The 22,087-nt window shown below is 24.8% G+C and overlaps 1 protein-coding gene across 2 annotated transcripts in view; it reads left to right on the plus strand.

Annotated features, from left to right (window-relative positions):
• The first annotated feature begins 67 nt into the window (after window positions 1-67).
• Window positions 68-22,087, plus strand: part of LOC129966526 (DNA repair and recombination protein RAD54B-like) — a 28,806-nt gene continuing 6,786 nt past the window's right edge. Inside the window, exons 1-13 of one of the 2 annotated variants that reach the window (XM_056080963.1) lie at window positions 68-527; window positions 1,835-2,167; window positions 4,274-4,295; window positions 6,479-6,533; window positions 8,545-8,632; window positions 10,047-10,152; window positions 19,401-19,519; window positions 20,070-20,224; window positions 20,821-20,868; window positions 20,944-21,025; window positions 21,180-21,260; window positions 21,359-21,505; window positions 21,653-21,764. In XM_056080963.1, coding sequence (XP_055936938.1) covers window positions 354-527; window positions 1,835-2,167; window positions 4,274-4,295; window positions 6,479-6,533; window positions 8,545-8,632; window positions 10,047-10,152; window positions 19,401-19,519; window positions 20,070-20,224; window positions 20,821-20,868; window positions 20,944-21,025; window positions 21,180-21,260; window positions 21,359-21,505; window positions 21,653-21,764 — 1,522 coding nt within the window. In that variant the 5' untranslated portion in view covers window positions 68-353. The remainder of the gene's footprint in view (window positions 528-1,834; window positions 2,168-4,273; window positions 4,296-6,478; window positions 6,534-8,544; window positions 8,633-10,046; window positions 10,153-19,400; window positions 19,520-20,069; window positions 20,225-20,820; window positions 20,869-20,943; window positions 21,026-21,179; window positions 21,261-21,358; window positions 21,506-21,652; window positions 21,765-22,087) is intronic. The other variant, XM_056080964.1, reaches the window with a different exon arrangement.

Below are 22,087 nucleotides of genomic sequence, written 5' to 3' on the forward strand. Positions count from 1 at the left end.
TTCTCTTAAATTATTATCGTTCTATTTCAGACATTAATGAACTACTCAACCCAATAACAGAATTCAATAACCCGGGGTTTTGGAATCTGTTAACTCTACTTTTGACAGAAAGAAAAAGCTATATTTGTTTTGGTTTATTTGAAAGATTTATTCTTCGAAAATTAAATTCTTGTGGTATACGTGAGTTTTGATTATTTTTAACCCGGCAAAAGCTAAGAACATCAATTCTGGAACATACGCCGGAGAACACACCTTCATTTCTTCCTCCGAAAATTAAAATACTTCAGTACTAGCGGAATGCTATCTTATTTCCATATAATAGTTTAGGTCAGTTTTCAACTTGTGTTGGAATTATGAGACGGTCTGCTGCCCCCAGCTTTCTGTCAGCTGCGAAGCGGCTGAAATTTTTATCACCTGTGAATTCCGAACTCCAAATAGACAAAGAAAATGATTTATTTAACTTATGGAATTCTGAATCGGACAACTCTATTAATTCTATTGCGACAGAAACTACTCAACAACACCAAGTAAGATAAATATCGTTTTCTGTGCAAAAATTTTTTAATGGATTTTACATGTGAAAGATCACATGAAGTTATATTCATTATTCACGGTTGTTTGTTTCCAACTGTTCAAGCAACCACATTTTGTAGAATAGGCTTCTTTACATCATATTACCTTATGTTTTGGAAAGAAATATTTCTTCCCTAATGCTTAAATATTGATATGTTTATGGAGTTTATACTTTTATTTTTGATTTATAGTTAATCTGCTGAGCAGGATTTCTCAGTATCTCTCTTACATTGAGATCGTTTGCATCATAAAATCTAAAGATTATACTCTACCAATGTCGAATTTTTAAATTATTTTTTTAAAAATTATGTTCAGTAAATTATGCAAAATATTTATACACTGTTTAGTGAAATCAAGAAACATAACTGATGAAAGCTTCCAATATCTGATGAAAGTTAAGCATTTTCTAAATGAAACTAGTTTTCCTTATTATACTGTATTTTCTTAAATAAAAATTATAAATAACTATTGGAAAGTTTTATAAGCTATCAACAGTATTAAAATATTAATCTAGAATTTTAAAGAAAGCATTGTTTGATTGTTTTTTATTCTCCTAAAACAATTTATGTGTATGTTTAATTTTTAATCAGGTTTTATATTTATTAAATACACAGATACTTAAATAGAAAATTTTACTGCTCTATATATATATATATTTAAGTTAAATGATATATACTATTTATTATTTAATATAAATATTCAGTCTTGAATTATATTGGATTTGAAATTGTTTTTGCAAATAAAAATATATTAAGTAATTTTTTTTTAAATAAGAATATTAAAAACATACTAAAAAATGAACAATAGTTTTCTGTTTAGTCTACACAAGTGCTTTCTAAATATTCATTACTTTTTTATTACTATGATAAAATATGCAGAAATATACCAGGTGCATTAATACCTAAGTGATATACATTTGCTTTGACTTGTATCAAGTGAATGGAAAAAACTTTTTTCATTCAATAAAATTATCTGTAAAAATAGAAATCTTAACAAATGCCAACAATAGTTTTAATGCATTTTAAATATTGCATGGATTCATATTAATGGATATTATAAAAATACACCTGAATAACTTAAGTCATTTTGATTGTTTGTATTGCTTTCGTGTCATATCTGAAAATTTATAGTAACTGCTTTTTTTTATCATTTCATATCATTCACCAAATCAGAATTTAAATATTTTAAAATTGTATGAGTCATTTAATTTGTTTTCTTGCAGGATTATCATTATATAATTGTTTATTTTTGCTTTTAACAGGAAAAATCATTGACAGCTTGTAAAGAAAATGTTAGCCATGTTGAACGTACACCTGAAGAACTACTTGAACTACTATTAAAACCTGTTTGTCAAGATCCAAAAATGGAACATGCAGATGAACAAATAAAAACAAATTCTGCACATTCTACCTTAGATATGCAGTTAAGAAAGCAACAAAATTCTCCTACTCATAACTCAGTACCTTTACAAATGCTAAAACAGAATGAGAAAAAAAATGAAAAACATGTATTTAATGATTCATCAGATCATTCAAACTCAGATAAAGTAGAATTGTACTATAATGTTTTATGGTGTAAACGTTCTGCAAAAAAAGTAAGACATTTTATTAGTTGAACAAAAGAAGTTTTGGATTGATTTATTTAGTTATTCAAAGGTGCAAATATATTGAAATTTATTTGAATGAAAAAAAATGCAACAATTTGTTTAATAATATTATTCTGAATTTTTCTACAATAACAGAATTAATTAAAACATATTTCTGAACAATGTTTCCCTATTTATCCCAGCTATGAATATTTTTAATGCAATTTAGATTAAATTCATTGTAATATATTCTTAGTGGTCAACATCTTAACTATTTTTTAGAAAGAATGTTGCCCACATTTCAAAATATTTCAAACTAAAACATTTTATGCTATTTTTCTACTTTATACAACTTTTTAAAAGTGAAAGAGGGACACAAACATATTTGTTTGATCATTGTTTTTAATTTTTTGCAGATGAATAAAAAAGAAATAAAAAATTATATTAATATATAATTTATAGACCAGATTTTTTTTTTAACTCTTTTCCTACAACATAACTTTATATACAAAGCAAATCTATTAAAGTTTTTAATGTAGAAGTATGCTCTGAAATCATCTAATATTAGTATAGTGATAATCATGATATTTGACAAATTGAAATAGTTAGCTTAGGAATTTGTGGGTCAATGAACCAAAGTATATTATTTTGATGCACATTGAGAACGTCAGTTACTGTTACTGTTTGTTTTAGGATTCCAAGATTAGCACTTTTTAATGATTGTATTTTTCTAAGAGATGGTACATGTAAAGATAACTGATTATTATTACACACCTCCTAATTCCACAAATAAACTTACTTCACCTTATTGTTAAATATTTATAAACTCTTCTTTCCTCTTGCCTTTATTTTGACAAAATAAATGCTTCTGACGCATGCAATTTCAAATTATGGATTAACAGTACAGTTTGTTTAATGGAAACATCATTACTTTGTTACAAATTTGTACATTATCATTAAATATTAAATTGAAAAATTCATTTTATGGTAGCTTATGCATTTTTCATATGCTTATAATACTGTATTAATTTATCTGAAGATAGTTTCTGATACACAAGCCATCTTTGGCAACCCGCTTGTCCGTTCAGATTATAACATAATTGTAAACAGTAAAATCGTTTAATGGGAGTTCTTTGTAAAATATTGTATATTTCAAAAAATTGGAAAATGCTTTATATGGTAAAAAAATATTTTATTATTTTAGGTACATGCTTATAATGTTGTGTTCTAATTTGTATGTAGATTGTTTCTTGTATTCTAGCCAACTTTGATGACCAATTTGTTTGCCCACATTTATTAACTTCTTGTGTTGTTACATATTAATGAGAAATATATATTTTTAAAATTTCATCTTGTTATTTGATAAAATAAAAAAAAGTGAATTTAATTGAATAAATCAAAGCAAATTATAATACATGCAATTAAAAAAATATATGTACTGCGAAGTAAAAGTGAATGTGAAAAACCTACTTTGAAACTAATGTCCAAGAAAGGTCTTATTTTTATCACTGGTAAAAGGGATTGAATGTTTTGATGAATGTGTTTGATTTTTATAGCATTAAAAGTTGTTACATATTGTATATTAGAGTTAAAAAATTTATTAAAACTATAGAAACATAACAAAATGGCATTAAAAATTGGAATTCCTACGCAAGGCTGTATGTTTCAAAGCATGCTTTGTTAAAATAAGTAAATGAATATTGAAACTTTTATAAGAATCTAAAAATTAAAAACACCATTTAGAGAAAAAAAGAATTAAAATATTTATATATATATATATATATATATATATATATATATATATATATATATATATATATATATATATATATATATATATATATATATATATATATTATATATATATATATAAATAAATAACCACAAAATTATTTTTAAAAAAATATATTTATTGCAATCTAACTTTCAAGTTATCTTCTTTTGAATATGCTATAGCAGTGTTGATCTAATTCTTTCAAATTTAAATTTCTTGTTATTGTATTTGTATTCTTTTGTTAGTAGTAGGGAGGAGATTATATAATTTGCCTTTTGTATACAATTTTTGTTTGTTTTTATATATATTTTTTTAATATAGATCTTTTTTCAAATTTTTAGCATAAAATCTGGGAAGGTGATGGTAAGTTAATTCTTTTTATTTTTATTAATTATCAATCTGTGAGCACATTAACAACTATAATAATTGTGATATTTTTAAAGTGATTGTATGATTAAAAAAATTACCTATAGTTTTTATTTTAAATCTAAAGAGTGAATGCATTAGTGACTTGGATAGGTGGTCTGATATTATCCAGCATTGTTAATGCGAGTTTTTGAGTGATATCACATAGTGCATTTTTTATCATTTTTCTCATGAAGAATTATCTTAAAATACTAGTTAATTTATAATGATTAATAAAATTATACAAAGGTACAATCTGTAAGTAATTTCAGAACCTTATACATTTTTAAAGTTTTGTTATTTATATATGATAAAATATTTTACATTTTTAGTTATTTCTTTTTTCTTTTAATTATTAATATGGTCTTGAAGTAGCATTATCAAATTGAAAATGTTTACCACCTGGCTAGTTTTTAAAAAATCAGTCCTTGGTAAAAAAAAAAAAAAAAAGTTGCAATTAGCTGTGTGTGTAGATATGATTTCATTTGTAATTTTGAAATTTAAAATAACTTATAAGAACCTAAAATATTATATACATTTATTAAAAAAAAAACTGAGAATTTTTTTGTGCCCTTTTTATGAAGTTTATTCATGCAGAGCATTTATTTTTATAATAATTTTATCACTTTTAAGGATGCAATTTATTTAATTAATAAATAATTATTTTATTTAATTAATAAAATAAAGCTATTAAATATTTTAATAAATATTTAATAGCTAATATTAATGCTTCATATATTTTCAAAAAGTATTAATCTTAGATATTAAAAAAAGTTATTTGGAAATTTTATCTATTAAATAAATGTTTATAAATTTATATTTATTTATAAATATAGATCTCTTAACAAAAATCTGCCAAATAGATGTTGGCACTAATTGAGCCTTAAAGCTTGATGATTGCAACAACTGTAACAGAAAACTAATTTCTATTTAAATTCTTATTGAAGCAAAAATGTCTATTAGAGTTAAAAAGATTTTGTGTGATAATAAGAATAAACTGTCGTGTTTTGTAATGAAAGCTTTATGGTATTCATGCAGTCTATGCTGTTATAAAAGTATATTCCTATTGAATTTAATTAGTTTTCAAATGTATAAAAATAAATTTATATGGAAAAGAAGTTTTTTTTTTTAGTATTTTATTTGTTTCATAGTCCAGCTGAATATTATAATTTTTCAAAATAAGAATGATCTTTATCATAAATAAGCTTTACATTACTCATTTCGTGCTGTAAAATAATATTAAAATTTTTTCTATATTCTTTAAATTGTACATGTAGTGGATCCTTATAAATTCAAATAAAATTTATATTTATTTCTATTCTATTGTAGGAAGTCTTTTTTTTAACCACTGTATAGTTAGTTCAAAATTCATGGTAGTTATATTAGGAAGGAGATCACATTTAAATAGTAAAAATTATCATACTTAAAATTCAACCTGTGAAACATCAGATATGTACTTTCCAGTAGTTTCATATTGTCTCGTGAAACATATGTAAAGTAATTTTGATTTGATTTGAACTAGCAAGTAGTATGCTGTATGGAGAGTGAAAATTGTGGTCAGGTTTATAGATGAGCAATCCAGCTTAAAAAAAGGAAAGGAGATAAAAATTTTCCTTTTTCCATAACTCTCTTGTTATTGAAAATAGAATTATTTTTTAGTTATTGTTTCCAAAGGTAATAAGGAACAGATTGCTTAAAAGTGCCATTTAGCATTTCACAATTTAAATTCTAAGCTTGCATTGTATGCTAATTTATGCTTGTCTAATTGTGTTCTGTCACATCTTAACATAACTACCCAAAAGTTTTGAAGTAGTCTTATAAATATTTTTTCCTATATCTTTTGTATTTCTAAGTTTATAATTAATATGTAAAATAGTTTAAAAAAAAACAAATATATCTAACATAAATTTTTATGTTAGATATTTAGAAGCTTAGGATACTTTCTTTTTTTTTGCTAAGAGACTAAATTTATATATAAATATTTTTCTTTATATTTTTAGTTTTCTTGGATAATTAATTCAAAGTGTCTCAATATTAAAATAGAATCACTAGCCATTTTTGCATAATTTTGATTTCAATCTTTATATAATTATTTTTAAAATATTTTATTGTTCAATTAAAACTTCCATTTTTCTTCGTAGGGACATTAATAATACGAGGTCGTAGTGCTGTGCTCAAAGATTCAGAGGGTAAAATGTTAGTATGAAGTGAAATTTTGTTTCTAAATTCAGTGAAAGAATTTTGATTGAAGATAGCATTGATATATTGTCATAAGTATGATATAAATATTCAAATACTAAACAGTTTGAATGGAAGAAAGTAATTAAATTGCAAGGAAAGTCTCTTTTGCTACGTTAGAATTTCTTAGTATTTTTTAAAGTTGATATTTTATCTTTGTGCTATTTTGTTTATCTGAATTTCCTAAAATAAAAATTATTTGGAAGCAATCTAATATTTTGCTTACTTCAACTTGACTATGGGGGGAATTCAGTTTCAATACATGGGTAAAAGTGGAAGATGATTACTTTAACTGGAAATCTCTGCTTGTAGAATTAAAGAGCCAAATAATTAATTATGATAAACTTCAAGAGAAGTGTAACAGTATGCACAAGTTTTAAAATATGATATTATAATTTTTTTTTCTTATTAAGAAAAATTCCAGAAACATTTATATTTCTTAATCATTTCAAACGTAAACCATCTTATTTTAATTAGATAAACAACTTAATTTGAAATTTTTAAATTTAACTTCTAGACAATTTTTTTATGTTAAAATTATGCTGCTTTGAAATATTTTAAATTTTTACTTTTTTATATTGATTTATTGAAATTATATCCATCAAATTATAAGAGTTCCAAATTAAAAACAAACAAACCTGTTTCGCAATGTGTATTATTTCTCATGAAAAGTAATCTTAAATATTTAATAGGTATCTAATTAGCTAACTTTTTGAATAAAAATTGTACTGCAAAGCCTTGCAATTTAATTCTATTGTAATGAAACTAATTCTTAATAAGAAACACAGGTAATTTCTTTTTACTTATAAATTCAATTACATGAACAAGAATATTTTTCGATATATCCTTTAGCCATTTTTATTAATATTTATTATTTTTAATGTAACAGCAAAACTTCAATATAAATTCAATTTTCAAAATAAGTTTAAACTTGTGGGGGAAAAAAAAAACAACCCTATTTTGGTTTTAAAATCTATCAATACCAACTTAGGAACAATGAGAGAAAAATGTATTTTTAAATATTTATTTTATCTCCATCTCTTGAGGAATAATTGTTCTGCTATTTTTAATAATTGTAAATGCTCATACTATAAGCAATAAAAATAAAGTTCATAAAATTTCGAAATGATTAAATTTTAGGACACAATTTTTTAGAACCCAGTATAAAATATTAAACAGAAAATAAAGGAGAAAAAAAAATTCAAATGTTTTTCCAGTGTTAATCATTATCAGTATATATATATATATATATATATATATATATAAATTTATTTCAACTTTTTTTTTTAATCCCATATTAACTTTCTTCTGAAATGATCTCTTATTTCCTAATTGAATTCCCGCTTTTTTATTTAATTATTTCTTATGCAGGCTTTAGGAAACTGGTAAGTTTTGCATTTTCTCTTGCTCCAAGCAAAAAAAGAAAAAAAACCCTCCCACATACTTTTTTAAGATATGCTGAAGGAACAAATTTTTCTCTTTTGCTCTTTTGTCGTGATGTAGACTGACTTTTATAATGATTTTTTTTATGATCATATGTTTCTTGTATAAATTACGCCCCCTGGGAGGGATTGAATTGAAATTGAAATTTCAAAAGTTTCTTTTTTTTCAGCCATGCATCTGCAAAATTATGCTTACATGCACACGCACACACACACATATATATAGTAATATTATCAACAAAATATTTGTGACTTAGCATTAAACGATATAAGAAGATCAAATGTTTCCATTGAGTCATCTATGCTTATATATGATTCCAATGTATATGATTATATATGATTCCAATGTATATGATTATATACGATTCCAATATTCTCCTGTTATATTCCAAACTTAAATTGTTAATCTATCTCTCATTATAATGAGTTGTAAAAATAAAAAAATCAACTAGCTATGTTTAAAAGTGAAAAACAAAACAAAACATTGTGAAATATTTAAAGGTTGCTTACTACCTATTCTTTTATAGTATTGATAGAGGTATAGGATACAAGATAAAAGAAATTGAATCATTAGAAGATGGTAGCAAATTCTTCATTGGTGGCAAAGAATGTGAGGTTTGTTTTGTTTTCCTTTACTTCTATTTATCAGAAAAAATTTCAATAAAATTATTTAAAACTGTATTTGATTAATTTGTAATAATTACTTAAAAAATATGCTTAACTGTCATATTTTTATGTATCTTTAGAAATAATAAAGATCAATGTATTTGTTTGTCTGATAGTAATCAACAGAACAAATATTTGTACCTAGTAATACAAAACAAATTTTTGAGTATTTGAGTAGAGACTTCAGAGTGAGTTTTCAAATCTTAAGTAGAATTTTAATTAATCGAAAACTATATACAATAACATTATTAGCAATATCTCCTGAAAATATACTACAACAACTTTTTTACACCATTTTAAGATTTAAAAAATATTTTTAATGATACATAATTAGTATTGTACAATTTCTTCCAATTTTAATATTTTTTTTATAAATATATTTAAATAATGTTTACAACTTTAACTTATCAATTTTGGAAAGAAATTCACACCATTTCATTATTCTTACAAATATTTGTTTTCCTTCCATTATTAAAATTTATATTATCTGGATTCTACTTATTTTTTGCATATTCAAAAAACTGCTGATTAAGAACAGAATTTCACCAAGGATTTATTAAAATTCATTATACAAATCTGTATTTTAGCATGTTGCAAGACTAATCTGCCATCATTTGTTAGGAATCCTAATATTAGTTTGGTTTTTAAATGGGGAGAGTTTATATGCTTCAAATGCATTCCTTGTTAATTAAGGTTAAATTGTGACCATTTATTGCAGCTCTTATAAGGCTTTAAAACAATATATTAATGTTACAAATTGGAAGTTTTAGATGAAAGCTCTATTTTGCAATTGGGATAAAAAAATATTCAAATCCAATTTGTTAAACTTGTTAATTAAATTGTTTTAAAATGCATCCATTTAAACAAACTAAATTTTATATAAAACAAACAAAAAATTGACAGAAGTTTTGTAATTGTCTGCCTCATCCTTCAGAAAAACATTACTTAAAACTTAATTTTTTCTTTCTTTCTTGAAAAACAGTCCCCCCCCCCAAGAATTGAGAAGATTTTTTTTTCAGTAGTCCAGCTATTTAATGTGATCTCATTTAGAGCATTTGTTTTATTCACAATATTTGGTACTTTTCTGTTAGCTGGGTGCAAGCAAAAAGTTGCCAAATAATGTAGAATTCTGTCAAATTTCTTACGCCAAATTTGCGTTTGGGTCACAATTCGCTAGCCGAGCGCAAGAGAAAAATCGCCAAATAAATATAATTCTGCCAAATTTCTTACACCAAATTTACGTTTGGTTCACAATTGGCGACATTTGTGACCGGGTAACGGAAAAGTACCCAATACTTTTTAATACATTTTAGTAACATTTTGTTCACACTTTACATATAAATGTTGCTTAATTGTTTCACAGATACAATATTTGATGTCAGCAGAAGAATGCAAGAACCTTAGAACACCAGATGCTCCTGAAAATAATTTACCTGAAAAATCTAATGGCCCTAAACAAACAAATATATGTATGTAGGGTTTACTATTATTATGTTGTGTAAATTTTCTATTTCGTAATGAGTTTGTTTGTAATAGTTATCTCATACATTAAATATTTGTGACTTAAATTGCTTATCCATCTCATTATTATAAGTAAACAGCCAACAAAGCATTTGTTCATCTGAATATGTATTTTGGTTTTCTTTTCATTTATATTTTATTTTAGAAAACTCAAAGTAATTTTAATTCTTTTACTCTCCTTATAGTTGGATTTATTTTGAATATAATCTGTAATTATTTTTTTCAGTTCTAAAGTAAAGTTAGATTTGTTAATGATCCTCAAATATTAAAGGAAAAAATTCATGTTTATATATATATATATATATATATATATATATATATATATATATATATATATATATATATATATATAATGTTTTTTTTTTTTTTTGTCCCAAACCTAAATGTGCTTATTTAATGGGGAAAAAAATTACCTTGTTTATTTATTTAGGTTATATCTACATTCTCAAATTTTAAACTTTAAATTTCAAAATTAAATTTTTTTTCTAATATCAAAATTTTTTCCTCCTCCTACAAAACTTATAATAGATGAATGTTTGTACCATAATTGTTGTAATTTTTCTTTATTTATAGTATTTTTTATGGTTATGTTATATTGCTTTTTATAACCATTGAAATTTACTTATAGATTTTTATAATTTGCAATTATAGAAAGGAAAGAAAAAATAAATTTTAATAGTTAAAAATCCCTGGCTATTGATTTATTAATTAATTTTTAAAAAATAAGGACAATGCATATAATAGGCTTTTTCTTTTGAGAAGGCTTATTCGCTTTATAAATCTTAATTAAATCAGTTTTGAGCTTTGCAAAATAATGCAAGATGAAATTGCAGAAATAATGCATTTTGTTGATTGATAGCCCATTTGGGTTTCGTATAAGCTTTATTGGGAATGAAAGTAATTTTCAATTGTGGCTAATGAATAATTAAACAGTAACAATTTGATAGCTGAAATTAGCTAGCTTTTAAACTTCTTTTCACTAAAATGTTTGTTTCAGGTAATTAGACACTTTGGTAAATTATTTAAAACTTTTTATCTTTATTTTTTCTTGTTTTTTTTTAAGAAGTGAAACTATGTTAATATATTTAAAAAAAAAAAAATTATTTATTGAATTGTTTAGTTTGTACAGGTGATTAGTAAAGACTTTTTAAGCCCTTCAAGTTCAAAATAGTGTCTTGTATAGCCAGGGAAGTAACATATACCTGTGCTATGCTGGAGTGAAATGCTGGAATGCATTAAAAGTGACTATGCTGGATTTATTGACAGGTTACAGCATCCTTATTGAAAAAATAAGAAAGTTACCGAAAATTTAAAGAGATTAAATATATATATATATAAATACTCTGTCCCATAATAAAAACACTGGAAAAAGTTTAATGGAATTATCTGCAAAATTGGTAGAGATATTTGTGATTAAAATTATGAGTTTTCTATGACTCAAAAAAAATTAGCATAATTAGAAAAGTAAATTCTTCAATATTATCATTTAATTTTTCCACATTAAGCAACCACAAAGTTAAATTTAAGTAATGAAGAAAGTCAAAAAAAAAAAAAAAAAAAAAAAACCTGACAAAATGCGAATTTTAGGCGGATTGATTTTCAAGTAATGGAATGTTCACAATTTTAATAGCAAATATTTCTGCTAATTTATCTAATATTCTATGAATTTTTCCATGTGTTTTTACAGCTTATGTACTTACATTTTTGTTATTGGAGTTTTTGGTGGTGTCCTTTATTTTTGTAACCCATATTTTGTGTACCTTTAGGAGTGCTTAACATGCCTGAATAATTCAGCATATTCATCTTACTACAGATGTGCATTACTTCTCTGTTATACAAGACTATTTTGAATGAAAAAAACTTTACCAATCATCCTATATATAATATATATATTTACTTAATATGTTTTAGGAAAATATTGTAGTTTTGCTTTGAGCAAAGGTTAAATAGACAATAGATGTAAAAATTTTGATTAATTTCCATCCTAAACAGATTTTCAATAATTTTAAAAATCTTTCTGAGAATAGACTTTTGTGAGTCTAATATTATCAATTTAATGATCAACTTTTAATAAATTCTTTGATTTTAAACAATTTTTATAAGATGATATTGATTTTCAGATTTTCAATCTGTTTTTAATAAATATCTTAAAGTTCATTCTGTGTATTATTTCATTTATGTATATTTGTTTCCATGCAATTTTAAATTACTGCATATTATCTGTGAGAAACATTTTTGAAAATCCAAAATTTTAGCTAGCTCATAATTATTTTTCTTCTCTATTGAAGAATTGAGCATAAGAAGTTATTCTGGATATCATAATTTTTAGAAAATTTTTTGCATAATCTATACATAGTATAAAATGAAGTCTCCTAAAAGCGTTTGTATGTTGAAATGCTAAAAACTCCAGAAATACTTAACTAATTTTGGAGATATTTGTAGGGCATTTATTGGGGAAGGTTTTAGTATATTAAAGTCATATCAAAATAAAAATAAAAGAGTTTTATCATTGCGATTTGAATTATTTTCCTACTACGATTCGCGCATCCGTAAAGCAGCAGTATCTGTTCTTTGCACTTATCCGCATGTGAGCGGAAATCTCAAACTTCGCATATGCAATTAGCAAGAACTGTGGTATTTGTATGTGATACGTTTTTTTTTTGTTGTTTGTTTACGTCTGATTTTAAATAGCATTTCAAATATCATTATCCCGAAAAGAAGGAAATTCAATCTTGGCCGGAGCACATTCAATGCCAAAACATTTTGTTTGTTGCGTGATAATGAAAATTTAGAGGAAAGAAACGTTAGGTTAGCCAATATCAGAGAAAGAATATCCACATTTTCTTCAAAGGAAAGTTGATCTTCTGCAGAGCAAAGCAACCGTCCGTCTTAAAATTGCACGACAATTGAATTACAGTGACAGAATGAATCTCGCCTGTCTGCCGAGAAAGACATTTAAATTTGAGACACAGGACAAGAAGTGAAAGAACAAACGTTCCTGATATTTGGTCTAAAAAGGAATACATTGCTCTGAATTTCGATCCATGTGTGGATTACAGAAATGATGCCTTGGTTTCATATTAACAATGTCTATAGTCTGTCTATATTGTTCAGCTGTAGGAACAACTTTGATATACAGACATTTTCGCCAAAAAATTATCACCGAATTTTAGCAGAATGTGGCTAGAACGGCAGCAGTAGGATAATGGTAACAAAAGTGACACGGAAAAATTGCCAACCTCACAAGGTGCACAATGACTGTATATCAAAGCTTAGCCTAAATATTTCTGAATATATGCTGTAAAAAATTGTTTTGTAGTTATTTTTCATGATTTCTAAATATCTTTTTGATCCCGGATGACATTAACATGGCATATCTGGTGGAGGCTACACTTAAGTCTAAAGCTAATTCTTCCTCTCAGATGTTACGCAACGGGCAACGCTGCGTGGGTATTGCTAGTTTTTCATAAATTACTTAGTTCTTTGTAAAGTTTGTTGAATAGCATAAGCCAGCATGAATTTATGATTAGCAGAATATCATAAATTATTCAGAGAATTAGACACACAGATTCCAAAAATGATATCCCCCCCCCCTCTGGATTATATTTGGATTTTTAACATATTAAAAAAATGGAAAATTCTTTAAAAAAAGATATATGAAATTTATCAAACAATATACATTGTTATTAAAATTTAAATTAATTTATGAGTGAAATGGATATAATGTATTCATGAACTTATACTATTATGAAAAATATGTCTGGTGAGTGTATGATGAAAAGTCCAATGACGAATGATGATGATGAATAACAATGCTTTTTTTATTTCATAAGAAAGTGATAAAATAATTGTAACAAAGCATAGCCAAAGCTTGCATTAAAACAACACTTGCAATAATCAAAAACACATTAGCAGCAAATCATTATTAAATCACAGCACAAAGCATTCAGAGAAAAAATGATATAAATCATTACTCAAAAGAAGATTCGCTCAATTACTATTATTCATGTGTGCATTTTTGCTATTATAATTTCCGTGACATGGTATTGAATTTTCAGGAAGATAGTATGAATCTCGGATCCTAATAAAGATATCAACAAGATTACCAAATATTCAAGAATCTCTATTTTTGTCTGCAAAGCCGAGTCTCATTGACCTGGCATTTATTCAGCTACTGTTAGAGATATCTGTAAACTTTTTCTTACTAGGAGATGATGTAGGAAGCCAATATTGCAGATTCATAACAATATTATACTAAAAGAAGTAACATTTTAAAGCAAATAAATATTAATATAATTTAATACATGATTTAAATTTTTCAAAAAAAAATGCTCTGGTTTTATTACTTATTGAAACAAGTTGCTTATTACAGAAATCAAGGAAAATATTATATTAGCTATTTTGCCCAAGAATCACTTTATAGGTATTTCTGGCTTCATATGTAATTTATCCTTTACTGCCCATCATGATTAATCACGATGAAGATTATTTATTGATTCTAGAAAACAAAATTTACCATTATGTAAAAAGGCATGTAGTAACAATTTTGCTTCAATTCCTAATAGCTCTTGAAGTAATATTAGCAGGATTATTTAAAAACTTGAATTTCTTCTCATTAAAATAATACATATAGCAAGGATTTAAATGGCAAATTTGTGGAAATTTTAAAATTTTAACCATGCTATTATATTGGCAAGATGGCTATGCAAAAATGCTTTGTTTATTATATGAATGGATAACAGAGGTCACAATTTGGCTTGCTCTGAGGAGACATTTGGATTTGGAATCAATTAATGTGATATGGCAAAACTATGCAACTCCAAAATTAATCTGTTGTTAATAGACTTAAGATTGATAAAATAATTTATAAAATGGTGGATAAAAATTGTGATTGCCTTCAATATTTAATTGATGTTTTACATTGTTTATTGAAAGATAAAATCAAAGATGTGTTCTTCAACCAAGATAAAAAATAGTTAATGAAGAATCAAAAATAAACTATTAAGAATAATACACAAGTTAATTTCAAAAATGTTACTAAGACACTAAGCATTCCTTTAATGAAAAAGTGAAATCAATGTAATTTCATAAGTATATAATATACTAATAATAAAGATGAATGTGTTCATTGTATTGAATCTCTACAAGACCATTTGACTTATAGCTGCCAATTCAGCATATGTATGCCTTAGAAGATGGAAATGCGCAACTTGAAACAATTTTACTTGAAATTTTTATCAATTAAAACTTAAAGCAGAATTTTGCATTTTTCCTGCAATTACTTTCAAAAATATTGCTATTCAAAAATTAATTTTACTCATTTTCAGAATTTAAAATATTGCTTCTTTAATGATACCAATTTGATAGTTAGGCAAATTTTTGCTGAATTTTGGCAGATTTTTTCTAAAAATTTTTTTCTGATTTTCAACAATAAATTACATTATTGCCCTGAAATTCAAACCGAAGAAGGATTCTCTTTAATATCTGTATAGATTTTAAGAGAAATTAAAAGGTGATTCCTATATCATGAAAATTAGAAGATAGATGAACCATATATTTACATTTTTAACAACACTATGATGTTATGGGACTGTTTCCATAACATTCTGGAAAGGTTCATTTGCACAATATGTGGTGGTAACATTATAAGCCAGTTAACAACTTCTGGAGAAGAGTGTACACTTTTGTCTAGTGGCTTTGTTACTCGGCTATGAACCTTAACATTGTGAGTTCGAACCTCAACATGCACAAATACATAGAGCCAGAAAGGCAATTAAAATAACACTGCTTTATATCACAATTTGATGCAATCATGGACATGAAGCATATCTGAAAACAAATATAATCAATATACTTGGTGAATTAGGTGCTTGCCTGAAGCGACTTATAAATAATAAAGATGATTGTGTTTGTTGATGTTCTACTGGATAGATAGTTTGACCTAGAACTACTAAGTTTGGTATAGATATACTTTGGAGTGTGGAAATCTAACTACAATTTAATAATTTCAAATTCTAAAACATATATTTCATACAGTATAAGATTTTATAAGGTTTGTAAATAAATAGATAAAAAGTTTTTTAGTAATTAAAAAAAATGTTGATTGTTTGTGCTCAAATTAAATATGTTGAATAGAAAATTATATAGGTCTGTGGCCTTTGTATAATGAAATTTCAAGCATTTATGCATGATTTTCATAAGCTTTTGCGAAATGAGATATTAAAACTAGATTTTATTTTGGAAATTATTTTTAAAATTTTCTTTACATGAGCATTTAATTTTTAACATTGAATTTTCTGTTTTTCCCATAGAAAAAATCCTTTTAAGCTCTATCTAGAAAGAACAAAGCTTATTTCGTTTGGAAGTAAAAAAAACAGTATATATGACAATCTTGATTATGTTTTATTATAATAAATTTAAAAATTGAATTTTTATTTTAAAATCTAAAAATACAAGCTTAATGGAAGAGTTCTCAATTATATATCAAATCTTAAAGAATACATAATATCATGGTGTTTTTGAGGCAGGGGAGGGGGTACCTTTGAATGTACCTGGTTTGGTATCTTTTAGTGTGATAAATATAACAGTTCTTGATTCTGTTTTTTTTTTTTTTTTTTTTTTTTTTAAGCTAGTGACAAAATTAAATCCAAATAGAATTTGTTCTAATGTGGGGGTTGAAACTTAATATTGACAACAATCGTAAAAGAATTGCATAGAAAATTGATATTTAATAAAAAGCTGTTGTTTCTAGTTTCAATTTTGAGAATATTACTGCCCCTCCCCCCAAAAAAATAATAGTAATAGATTTTCCATGATCTTTTATTCTCATTCATGAATTCAAGATATTTTCAGAATTTCTTTTACTTTCGGAATGTTACACAAATACATTTCAATTCAGTTTTATTAATATACATTCAAAGTTCCTTTCAATTAAAGCACATCTTTAGAAAATGTAAAACATATTAATATTTTTAGAAAAATTGCACTACATGTGAAAATTATATCTATAGAAATAGATGAAAGTGCTAAAGTTTCGGGAAATCCAATACTAATATCGAAATTCAATATTTTGTTGCATGTATAAAGAAATTCTTTAAAGCTGATGTGTTGTCATCTTTATGATCTTTATCATAACAAAACCTTTCATAATAGGAATAGCTAATTGAAAAGAAAAAAAATATACATATGTACATTTTTTTGTGCCGTTATATAATAAGAGTAAACTATTGAGATTAGTTGTTTTACTATTTTAAAAACTTCTTTCTGAAATAATTATATATATATATATATATATATATATATATATATATTTATAAAATGGAATCTTCTAGGACATTTGTCAATATAGCCGCATTATTTTCTTTATAGTATGTTCTATTAACATATGCGCTTAGTGCTTAATTTTACTTATGATGACTTAATTTTCTATGTATAGATTTTATTTATATCGTGTAGAATTGTATTCATTTACATATCCGAGAGATTACTCTTCCTAAAATATTTTAAAAGTTTTTTAATTAATTAATTGTTTTAAACTTTTTCTTTTCAATCACACTATCTTATTGTAAATAAAAATCAAATTTGCTTGTTTTGTAGCTAATTGCAGGGTTGCCACGCCACAGGTTGATCCTCTGGCGGAAATAGAAATTAATCTGCGGAAGCAGCACAACGGTGTTTAGTCTAACGTACTTGAGTTTATTGAATGATTTGCTTATTATTTAAGAAACTGTGAGCTTATTCAAAATAGATTAGAGATTTTTTTTTCTAAAACAATGAGCTGCATTAATACAAGCTGGCCGGATAAAAAAAAATCAATCCTGATTTCGCTGAATGCCAAAAGAGGAAAACATACAGGACTGTGTACCAATTCAAAAGTGTCATCATTGATGTTCGGCTTAGTACATAAAAGGAATACAAGAAGAAATAGCATGTCAAATCCGAAAACATCAAATTTAATGTCTGCAAATAAAGCAATTTCGAATTTTTTAGTTCAAGAACAATCATTTAAAGTTGTATTTTTATGGATATTAAAACGCTGCGCCACATTCGCCCTTTAATGCATTCAATGATATATCGAAAATATTTTAACATGTTCACTATTAGTGAAATAGCTGAAAAATGTACATTAAACTCTACAAAAATTTCGTACCTTATTTGTTATGGATTAGCTCCATGAAACTGAAGAAGAAAAAATCTGCAGAAGTTGCATAAATTGATGCCCAAGTACATTAATTGTATATAAAAGGAATGAAAAAAACGTAATCTTGCTTTGTAACAACTTTTTGTTAAGTAATCATTAAATGATTTGTATCATGATAACAAAAATGTTTCTTGTTTTATTTCATCCAAATCCTTAATTTTTGTGATTTACAATTAAATAGCATAATAGGTAATATATCCCCCTTAATATATAAATTTTGTTTCACTAAATTCTACATAATTAATAAAGATAAGTTTTTTTTTATTTGAATATAAGCCTTTTTTTAATATGCTATTATTTTGAATAATGTTAAATTGTTGCTTCCTTTCCTTACTTTTTCCACTCCTTAAAATCAAATTGAGTTATAACTAGCTTGAGTATTATTTACACATTTCCTTGCATATTGAATATACGTACATTGAAAAAACAGGGATTTTTTTTTCTAACTTTGAGTGACAACCCTGCAATTAACACATTGTTTCAGGAGAATTATCAAATAATAATTTTTAATAGCATTTACATCAATTTGTTTCCTCAATTAAGTTGCCAATAAGTAAACTAGGCATACAGATATTCTTCTAGTTTCAGTCTAATATTAATAATGTGCTATGAAGTTTTATCACAAAAATTGAATTAATATTGTGGTATAAAATATTTCCCTTTTATACACATATTCACAGCACACACTTTATATATTGTATATGTGTTTTATTATTTGTATTAAAGCATTTATTCAAAATTAAAAATTTTTTACTGTTCCATTGGTTAGGTGTAAAATACAAGTTCCTTGTAGCTGTGATAGTTTGATAGAAATGTACATATAAAAGAATTGTTCATTTTTTCTGAAAATTATCAAAATAAAATATTGATATGATTATACATGAATATTTTAATTTAATAATAAATTGTGATTACATAATATTTTTTATTCTGTGTTATATGTTATCTTTAATATTGTTTTTTCAGTCTTTTATATGTACATTTTATTACTTTCAGTGAGAAAACTTCCCCGGCCTCCTTTAAAATTCATTACACCTCTTTGTAAAACTGAAAATCAAACTGCCATCTCAGACGAAGATGAGTTCATTTTGCCATCTCCAACAGAAGAGCACCAAGTAATATTTTTGCAATTTCCTGATATTATCAGATTTATTGTTTTAGATTGAAACAATCAAAAGTAAAAGTAAAATAGTAGTAACTTATTTGCTGATACTAAATTTTGCAGCAATAGTAATTTTCACCATTAAACTATTACTTTATAATTTATAGAAAAATCAAATTTAGATTATACATTAGTTCTTATGTTATTCAAAACATGATATTTGCTGAATTAGCAAAAAAATACAAAATTATGCTTATATTAGAAATAATTTAGTACATGCATATATACCTACACTCACATAGGTACTCTGAAAGAATAAAATTAACGTTTCCCAAGATTGATAAAATTAGCATTTGATTCTTATGATAATTATTTTAATTATGTAAGTCTTTCTCTGAGATTATATATTTGTCTTTATTTTGTAATAAATTATTTTTAATGTAAAAGTTTTACACATTTTTTTTCATTTTACTCAATTTTAATTTTTATGTAAACCCATTTATATTTTTCCTTCATTTTAATATTATTAATTATTACTTATTCATGAATGTATTTTATTTCAGAAAATGTATAATAAAAATGGTTTACCTGTAACTACCATAAAAATAGACACATTTTTATCAAAAGAACTAAGGATTCACCAGAAAGAAGGAATTATTTTTTTATACAAATGCATCATGGGTCTTCAGCATGAATATGGACAAGGAGCAATTCTAGCGTAAGTTATTCTGATTATACTGATTTCATAGACTATTATAAATACACTTTTTATTTAATTTCATGCATAGATAATATCTTCATAGTTTTTATTTATTTTTTTTTTACACAAAACTTAAACAGTTTCTGTACAAGAATAGAATTATAACTGTACTTTAATGGAAAAAAATGTATCTTTATTGTGTTAATTCTGTTATGAAAAAATTGAAATCAATTTTTTCCCTGCTCTTTTTAATAGAATATGAGATAATGCATTTTGTAAATTTTGAAAATATTAACTTATAAATAATAATAATAAAAATTAGAACATTTTATTTTACACATTAAAATGTGGATAGTTTTTTTTTTTTTTTTTTTCTAAAAGAAAGAAATTTTTGTTCAGATAAACTTAATATTTACGAAGTTTCACATTAGCTGAAACAAACTTTTAGAAGCTTTCTCTCTTTTTTTTTAAATTATGAATACATCTTTTTTTAAATTGTTTTTACTTGTATTATTTATCTACATAATCACAACAATTCACCAAGAAAATTATTATTTTTATGTTCATTTTTTTCAGATTGTGACTTAGATTTATTGCTTTATTATTATTTACAGGGATGAAATGGGCTTAGGAAAGACTCTGCAATGTATTGCTCTAATTTGGTAATGTATTTTTTAAGATCAAACTTCCTTAATTATTGATTCGATCAGTGGTAAAACATAATGTAATTTTTATAGGACATTATGCAAGCAAGGACCTTATGGAAAAAGACCTATTCTAAAACAAATCATTATTATTACACCTAGTAGTTTGGTAATAGTACGTATTTCACTCTTTTGCACTTTCAGAATATATTAAGTATTTTATAAATATTAAATTCCTTTATAATTTAATATTCATAAAAGCATTTTAAACATTTATATAAAAGCAGGTAATTTTTTTTTTCTATTTTAAATTTCCTTTTTAATTGTAGAACTGGAAGAAGGAATTCCATAAATGGCTCGGTGAATCAAGACTTCCTATTTATGCTGTTGATAAAAAGCATACTGTAAAAGTAAGTTGTAAATTTCAAATAACTTGTATAATTTATATATTTTTTAAATTTGTTTACCTATTTAATGCCATATACACTCACCATATTTACTTTTTTAGGCCTTCATAAAAGCTCCCAAAACTGTTCTTATAATTTCTTATGAAATGTTTTTACGATCTGCTGATTTGTTATCACCAGTTTCATTTGATTTAGTGATTTGTGATGAAGGGCACAGAATTAAAAATCTTAATATCAAAATTTCTAATGTGAGTATTTCCATTCAAATAAGAAAGCTAATTTTTTGCTATTGTATATTTATAACAAACAAAAAAAGAAAAGAAAACTTTTTTACTTGAACTTCTTCATAGTATAATAAAAGAATTTATACTAATTTTGATATGTATTGATTGCAGGTTATAAACTGCTTAACAACAAATAGAAGAATTTTATTGACTGGTACTCCAATTCAAAACGATTTAGCTGAATTTTATTCTATTGTAGATTTTGTTAATCCAGGAGCTCTTGGTAATACCTTTTTTCATGTGTATAATCTAATATGTTTAAAACAAATATTCATGGATATTTTTTAAAAATTCATTTCCATATTTCTTTCTTCTCAAAAATAAAATTTTAAATACTTTTTATAGTTTCTAAATGAAATGTTCAATGTTATCTTTTAACTTGAGGGAAATTTGTATTATTTAGATACTTTATTTTGTTAGTTAAATTTTTCAGAATAATGCATATTTAAATTTGTCTGTTACTTTTTAAATATTAATAGAAATAACTATGGTGACAAATTATTTTAAAAACAATGATTTGTTTAAAATCTTAATTGTAAATTTTTG

The sequence above is a fragment of the Argiope bruennichi genome, chromosome 4 (genome assembly GCF_947563725.1).
Source record: "Argiope bruennichi chromosome 4, qqArgBrue1.1, whole genome shotgun sequence".
NCBI classification, from domain to species: Eukaryota; Metazoa; Arthropoda; class Arachnida; order Araneae; family Araneidae; genus Argiope; species Argiope bruennichi.